The sequence below is a fragment of the Rhineura floridana genome, chromosome 7 (assembly GCF_030035675.1).
Source record: "Rhineura floridana isolate rRhiFlo1 chromosome 7, rRhiFlo1.hap2, whole genome shotgun sequence".
NCBI classification, from domain to species: domain Eukaryota; kingdom Metazoa; phylum Chordata; class Lepidosauria; order Squamata; family Rhineuridae; genus Rhineura; species Rhineura floridana.
In genome coordinates this window covers 20,808,825-20,816,930 of record NC_084486.1, presented here as the reverse complement: position 1 = coordinate 20,816,930, position 8,106 = coordinate 20,808,825, and the positions used below count along the sequence as shown (strand labels likewise).

General features: G+C 40.1%; 1 protein-coding gene across 1 annotated transcript in view; it reads right to left on the bottom strand.

Annotated features, from left to right (window-relative positions):
• Window positions 1–700: 700 nt before the first annotated feature.
• The window catches only part of CHAT (choline O-acetyltransferase), a 71,296-nt gene continuing 63,890 nt past the window's right edge, over window positions 701–8,106 (bottom strand). Inside the window, exons 13-14 of the mRNA XM_061634320.1 lie at window positions 6,343–6,480; window positions 701–970 (exon numbers count right to left, since the gene is read on the bottom strand). Coding sequence (XP_061490304.1) covers window positions 701–970; window positions 6,343–6,480 — 408 coding nt within the window. The remainder of the gene's footprint in view (window positions 971–6,342; window positions 6,481–8,106) is intronic.

The following is an 8,106-nucleotide window of genomic DNA, read 5'->3' as shown; positions in this document are numbered from 1 at the left end:
AAATATTTTGAGCATTGCAGTATGCCTTGGTGATATATTGCGCTTCAGCCACAACCTTTGACAAAATACTACTTACTGTTAACTGGATATTTCTAAGCAAGCACTGAGATGAGTTATACTATATTTTAGATCGATAATTAGCATTCATTTTGTGCAGAACTGAAATGTCAGCGTTTTAGATAATTTGCGCTGTCGTCTTGATAAATACTGGTAGAAACCATAGCTAAAGATAAATTGAATCTCCTCCCTGCAATAAATAGGCTCTTTATAATTTGCTTTTGTGCAGACACCATTCTTCCTTAAGAAGCAGCAGCAAAACAGAGGAAATAAAATATTACACTGCATGCACAGTGGCCTAGTTCACACATAACACTAAGCCATGGTTTATTTAACCGAAGTGTGGTTTGTCTGAGTGTCCGGATCCAACCCAGCAGACTGACAGTGGTTTGGTTAAGGCTTATGAATCATGGTTTATTTCAACTATGGTTTGGTGTTATGTCTGAACCCAAAGACCTTGCTTGATCGTGGTTTGGTTGGCCATCCCATCACAGACGCTCGCCAAGCTACAGAGGCATGAGACAAGAATAGTTGGAAACCTAACCAAGTTTTGGAGAAACAAGCTGTGGCTTGTTTGCTTGCCTGTTGAACAAACCATGGTTGAAGTAAACTGTGACTCAGTGTTATGTGTGAATGGAGCCTGTTAGTGCTTACGACCAGGCTGAGACGTTGAAGGTGCTTCTTGTTCAGTTGAGGTGCTTGTCTTAGGCAACTTGCATTTGTTGCACAGCTCTTTCATATCCATGAGACTTTCTCCCACAGCTTTAGCAAATTTGCTGGAGGACGTCTCTTTACAGTCTTTAAAGCTTGAAATGCAGAATAATATATGTTCTGGCTGTGGATTATAGCAGGCACCATAGCCATTAGGAACCACAGGTCCATAGCAGCAGAACATTCCCATGGTGGTTGGAACCTAAGCCCAGGAACAAAGAAATGTAGCTACATTAAAATAAGAAGTGCTGTTGAAATAACTTAGTGACAGTAAAGATTTAGACAGAGTCGTATAGCCCCAATTTTGCCTTCTTGGTCCAGGATAATAGGAAATACAAAATAATAATCACAAGTGGGACCTGCAACATAATGTTGCAGTGTATGCTCCCCCTCCGCGCCCCCCAAAGCAGAAGTGCTCTTGTTCAGGGTTCCAGTAAGCCAGCTAGCCATAACTTCTAGGATACTGTAAGTTATGAGGGGCTCAAGCAGGTCAGTTTAATCTCCCACCCCTGCAGTTTTCATCTCCAACTGAGACTCAATATTATGTTGCTCCTAGAGGCCACTGAGCATGCTCAGTGCTCATTGGGCTGTTTTTTGTTTTTTAAGTATATTTCACCCCTTTTGGTGTTTTTTTAAAGGTTTTATACTTCTCCACACAAAACATTCAAAAACCTCCCTCTTGTTTCCTATTCTTCCTGTTCTGTCCCCATTTCTATTGGCAGGGGAAACCTAAGTTTCCTATTAGAGGGAAAGATTTTTGTTTATTTTAGTACTTATTAAAATATTTTTCCAGGATTGGGGTCATTGCTTGAAAATGTTTCATATACACAATCACATTATCTTGGTATATTTTAATGGATGGAATGTGAAGACCTGTTGAGGCTGACACAAGAGGCATGGACTAGCCCTGTGGAATTTTTGACTATTTTAATATGAACCACTGACCATATTGCAAACTGCTCTTGAAACCCCTGTCTTTGAAGAGTAGTTTGCCATATGCCATGGGAATGGGTGGCTTCAGCTCTAGGAAGAACAAATCTAATGTCTTTGTGGGTTCCTGGAACTAGTTCATTATTCTAGGGATCCTGCCTAATACAATTTGATCAATTTGACTATTTTACTTTATTGTGAGGCACTTAACATTTATGTAAAATTAGGCAGGGCATACTTTAAAAGCAAGCAAGCAAACAAACAAACAAATAACACATTTTTCTTATTAATATGAAATGGTGGGTATAGAACTATTAAGAACAGTCCTACCCACCAGTTCTTAGGTTTTATAAAAATTGTGCAATCTATACATGTGTATGATGTGCTCATTGTTTCTTTTTAATTAGAACTGTACTAGTAATTAAAGATTGCGTCCTTATTTATGCACAACAGCTACTGAGATTTCATTCAGTTTACTGGGAGGGCTTAAATAAATCTCAAAAATTTATTGTCAGGAACAAGCTTGGAAATCAGTATAATCTGATGGTATCTATTAGCTGAACCCCACTCCCTTGCAATTAAAGTTCGCTTATTTTAAAACATTGTAATGGGATAAAATGCTTCCTACTAAAGCAAAGATATTATTTGTTAAAAAAATCCATACGTCCCCGCCTTTGTTGTACACAGGCTTTCAAAACTGGCATTTGGCTTTTTTAATGGCATAGGACAGGCCATTAGTCCCACTAATAGAGTCATGGAATTGTCAGATAAATTTGCCGTGCAACAGCCGAAGGCCATAAACTATTCAGATTCACTTTTTTGCCCACGGATAGTTTCTTGGAGAATTTATGTAGTGGTATTCTGGTTATACTCCGTCGTGTCTGAAAAGCTATAGACATCATAGCTAGATCAAATTACTTATTAGAGTCGTGTTTCTGCGTTGCATTAGCAGTGTCCCCTTTTAAGATAGATAGATGGATGTGGAAAAATTCTATCTATCTATCTATCTATCTATCTATCTATCTATCTATCTATCTATCTATCTATCTATCTATCTAATGTATAGCTTTAACAAATTGATTATATCAGGTCCATAACTTATGTCTTTAAGATTGCTACTGTATGTACAGAAACATGCTATTATTAAATGCTGATGGGCTTTGTGGCTTGAAGAATTTATACAAATGGGTTATCAGTTTCATAACTTATGTCTTTAAAGTTGCTACTTTGTATACAGAAATATGATATTATTAAATGCTGATGGGCTTTGTGGCTTGAAGAATTTATAAATTAAACAAATAGAAATCACAATTTTAGAAACGAAGGACTTGGATCATTAATCAGTTGGTAACATCAGACTCTATAAAGAATGGATTTTGGATCTTGGAGTTGGTCCTCCTGAGTGCAATACAACAGGGGCATGGGTGATTCCTAAGGTCAATATCTGTAAGGGTTCCAGCCACATGACTCCCCATTCTTTCTGTGCCATACGGAAGTAGAACAATCCCACCTACTGTTCTTGGGGGCTTTGATCCAGCAGACAGGAATTGTTATGGGATTCCTTTCCTACAGAGCCTGAAATAGAAGGAGACGGAGCTGAGGGAGGGGGTATGATGGATGCAGCTAGCAATTTAGGTCTAGGAGGAGCCCATGAAATTTGGTTTCTCTCAACCCCAAAATTTCTGCTGAGGGGTTTGTTGCCTAGGATAAAATCCCTATTGTCATGAAGTTAGTGGGAGTGGTTTTGAATGAGTCTTTTCAATTCTTGATCTGTAAAATGAATTACATTTTACATGGCCTATTTAAGTGACAGCATTGTTTTGAAGATGAATGAGGTAAGAGACTATCCAGCACTTTGAAAAGCACTCTGTTTAATGATAATACTGATAATAATTAATACTGATGTATGAGCCATGAGTAGGGTTGCCAGGCTCAGGGCCTGAGACTGATCCTGTATCTTTAGGAGAAGAGAAAGTCAGCCAAGTGCAGGTGTTCTTGCAACTCTGTAATAGGAAAAACCACAAGATGGAATTCCCTCTTCCCCCTGCACAACTTTTAAAGATGCAGAAGACCTCTTGGTTGCCAGGCCCAGCCTCCAAGAGGTCTTCTGTATCTTTAAAAGTTGTGCATGGGAAAGGAAGAATTCCACCTTGTGGTTTTTCCCATTATAGTGTTGCAAGAACACCTGCACTTGGCTGACTTTCTCTTTTCCTAAAGATACAGGATCAGTCTCAGGCCCTGAACCTGGCAACCCTAGCCATGAGGCTCTTGAGAGTAGGAAAGAGCCAGCAAGAGAGTGGCACTTTTTTTTTAACTCCAATGGGATGTGAAGGAATTTGACTTTACTGTCCTGAATTGCTTGTGTATATTATGGGAATGCATGTCTCACTTGTGTGTCTTGCTCCATCTTGCATGGGTATGCATACTTGTTTGTTTATTGAGGATTATAGGGTTAACCTGCTCAATGACCTGCCCTACCTGTTCATATGACCTGTCCTGAGGCTCAGATATCAAGGCACTGAAAACTCCATTGCATATGTGAGATATGAGACATCTGTTCTGAGGACGGGAAAATTAAAGGCATTACTGTTTCCTGCTGCCAGTGCCCTGGGCACCAATACTTCCTGCTGGCTGAATCATACTAAGTGGGTCATATGATTGATAAGGAGAGTCTATATCAAATAGTAGCCATTCTGGAATTTTTTAGTTCAAGGTAGGACTTCTGAGATAACAAATCCTTGAGACCAAGGAAGATCTCAGTGTGATAAGAAGGTGCCTGAGAGATAGGCAATCAAAGGGCTGCTACTCAAGTGTAGGAAACTCCTGACGGTGTGGTGAGTCCGAGACTATTTTAGACTAGGGCAGGTGGATTGCATTTGAACCATTTTAATTTGTTTTTGCTTCAAAAGAATATTCTGGGTTCTGTAATTTTTGGCTATTGCATTTCTCTATAATAGTTGCATGTCTTAAATGCCACATTTTTTCTGTTTTAGTAAACTCTTTGTTTTATAAAGCCTGTGTGGCCTTTTCTTATTTTAAACACTCTCACACCTGAAACCATTATACCGGGTTACCTTAAGTGGCTTTAGAGAGAACCCAGGGAAATCTGGAGGCAGTTTGAGAAGGGAAAGCCTTGGGAAAGTATTTAATCCATTATCTGGTGGCAGTGAGTACCCCAAACAGTGAGAGGGAGGGTACAAGATGGGTGTACACTCTCTTGTGGCTATATCTCCCTTCCCCAGGTGGCCAGGGACCCAGGGCAGCTGGGTGGTGGCTGTCACAGAGTTCCATGGACTTTGGTGTAATTGGTCATTCTATCCTACTTGTTCCCAAATCTGATCTGTTTTTTCCTTGTAGGCTTACTCATACACATAGGTACAGTAGGTTAGAAGACAGTGAGTGTATGAGATACAGAAGGATTGATAGCCTACTTATTCCTAGGGCTTGGGGTGAGTAACACTATGCCATGCCCAAAGAGCTTTGCCTCACTCTAACACCACAGTCACTTAGGTGCCTGGCAAAAACATTCCTTGTTTCCCCAGACATCTAAACAGATTTAGTTTTAATCTGTCTTAAAGCTCATTGGCAGCTTTTATCTTTTGTTTTTGTGTTGTTGTACGGCTTTGAAATTGTACACCACCCTGAAATCTAATATAATGAAGGCTAGCAAATGAATGCTTTAAATAAAACAAACGTATATCTCATTATTCAACTCTACTTATAGCCACCAAATGCCCATTTGAAAAAAAAACATCTTATACTACTACTGGAAGACATGAAACGTCACCAGAGGGGAACACAGGAACACAGGAAGCAAACCCACTGGTCCATCTAGCCCAGTATTTTCTACGCTGACTGGTTCTCCAGAGTTTCAGACAGACAGTCTCTCCCAGCCCTGCCTGTTGTGGATTGAACCTGGGATCTTCTGCATGCAAAACAGATGTTCTATCACTGGGCTACGACCCTTCTGTTTAGCCTAAAGGTAAGCAGCTGCCACTGACTATTCCTCTTGTGTGCATCTTGTAGTCCAAGCAGTGTAACAAACGATGGACTTTCTGTTGCACACAAGTTTTTGAAAACAATTTAAATTTCTTTATGAGTGCAACTGTGGGCTACTAGAGAGTAGATAAAATGTTCTGATAGTTATTGATAACTACTAGTCATGATGGCTGTGTAATACAACCACTGTTGGAGGCAGTATGTCTCTGAATACCAGTTGCTTGGGATCATGAGTTGGGAGAGGGCTGTTGTGCTCATGTCCTGCTTGTGGGCTTCCTATAACAGGCATATGGTTGGCCACCATGAGAACAGGATGCTGGACCAGATGGGCTTTTGGTCTGAACTAGCAGGGCTCTTCTTAGGTTCTTATTTATGGAATGCATCTAGTCTGTGGATCACTGCTTGCCCATTCCTTAGATCTCATCATTTCACAGGGTTTTTTTACCATCCAAATTAATAGCCATTGGTTATTAATTTGGATTGTCAGAAATATAAGGGATGAGAACCTAAGGCACTTTGAAGAACTGCTGGAGTCACTAAACCTCCACAAGATATGTCAAAGGTTGTCACTGATTCATAACATCTGTCACTGTGAGAATAATAGGGATTCTTTTTATGTCTAATCCCAATACGAATTTCACTCACCTGGCTGGTGGAGAGAATAAATCGATTGCTTGTCAAATATGTTTCATCAGTAAACATGTCTGGCAGTTCCTTGAAATGTTCACGGGCCATCTCTCGCAGTCCCAGCAAGTGATTGTCTATTGCCATTCCTGTAATAGCCTAAGCAAAACATTACAGAATGAGGTGTAATTTAACACGTACAAAATTGTATAGACACACCCCACAGATGTTGGTACTACTGAACTTAACTTCATGCTGCTTGGTTGCAGTGCACAGTATTTTCAATTTCTCCAGTTTTAGGCTGCAATTCAACTTACCTGAGAGTATGCCCCATTGATGTCAATAAGACTTGTGTCTGGGAGGACATGTAAAACATTGCACTGTTAGTGCAAGATGCCATCCCTTACAATTGTTTTAGTGGGTGCAGAGTGCATTTCCAGATCCTATACGATGTATATGAACTTGCTGGTTTTCAAGACAGAAATCTACAAGTTATAAGGCTTTCAAAAGGCAGAAGAAAGGAAGGGAGACCCATCTTTCATTGTTTTTAGTGGCCTGTGTAGACAGCAGGATGTCACAAGACAAGCGCTGTGGGATTTCTAAAAAGCTTTGAGAATAGATCACCATCCTTGGTTGTATGGACCATACTGCTTCCTGAAAAATTACCACCCTAGAGGTTTCATTCATATGCTCTTGCAATTGATTTCCATAGTTGAGATGGTCTACTGGGAAATCAGTCAAGGGAATTACTCATCTTTGTAATGTGTTCCAGTATGTTTCCAATGGCATCTTCAACTGTGTGGAATGATCCTATGCCACATTTCCCCAACCTGATGCCTTCCAGGTGTTTTGGACTACAACTCCCATTAGCCCAATCAGCATGGCCAAGATTAGAATCTGTTTGAACACCACCCTTAGTGCACGTTATTGATCCCACCCCAATCAAATATCAAACAGGAGCCTGGAGACAGATAATATTTTTATGAAACAGCTGACGGTGATGTATGAGGCATCATTGTCTGTGGTGTGCAAGCTCATCTTGTCATCTTTGTTTGAAACAGGTTTTGCAGGTTGTTATAATGCTTCAAAACCCTATTTAAACTATTTAAACAAGGGCATGTGCAGAAAGGTGTGTATATGTACACTACACACCATGAGAAATGATGTCTCTGTCCTATCACTTTCTTAAAAACTATTCTTTGTCTCCAGCTGTAAATAAAATGGGGAATTATTGATGAGTTAGAACAGAAAACCTGGAAATGGCAAAAAAAATGACTTTATGAGGCATAGGACCACAAGGGATGGACAAAAATGTATTCTTAATTTCACTTATCATTACATTTATATCCTGTATTTCCTTCAAAGTGCTCCATGGTTCTCCCCATTTTATCTTCACAACAATCCTGTGAGGTAGGTTAGGCTGAGAGACAGTGACTTGCCCAAGGTCACCCAGTGAACATTTACCAAGGCACCTGAGTGTGTTTAAACCACTTTGTATACACTATCACAGTACTCCTTACAACAACTCTGTAAAGTAGGTCTCAGGATTATTATTCCCATGTTACAGAGGGGGAGCTGGAGATAGGAGACGGGAGCTTGCCTTCAGTCGCCTAGTGAGTTTATGGCAGGGGCAGAGTCTGAACTTCCACATTCACAGCATTTAGAAATGGAGAAGAAGAGGACCTGGGTGAAGCAAAATGTTTCTTTACTTTGCTAATGATAGATGATGGCAAGGCCAAGGAGTAAATTAACCTTTCATGGCTCATTTGGAAAACATGTACCCGG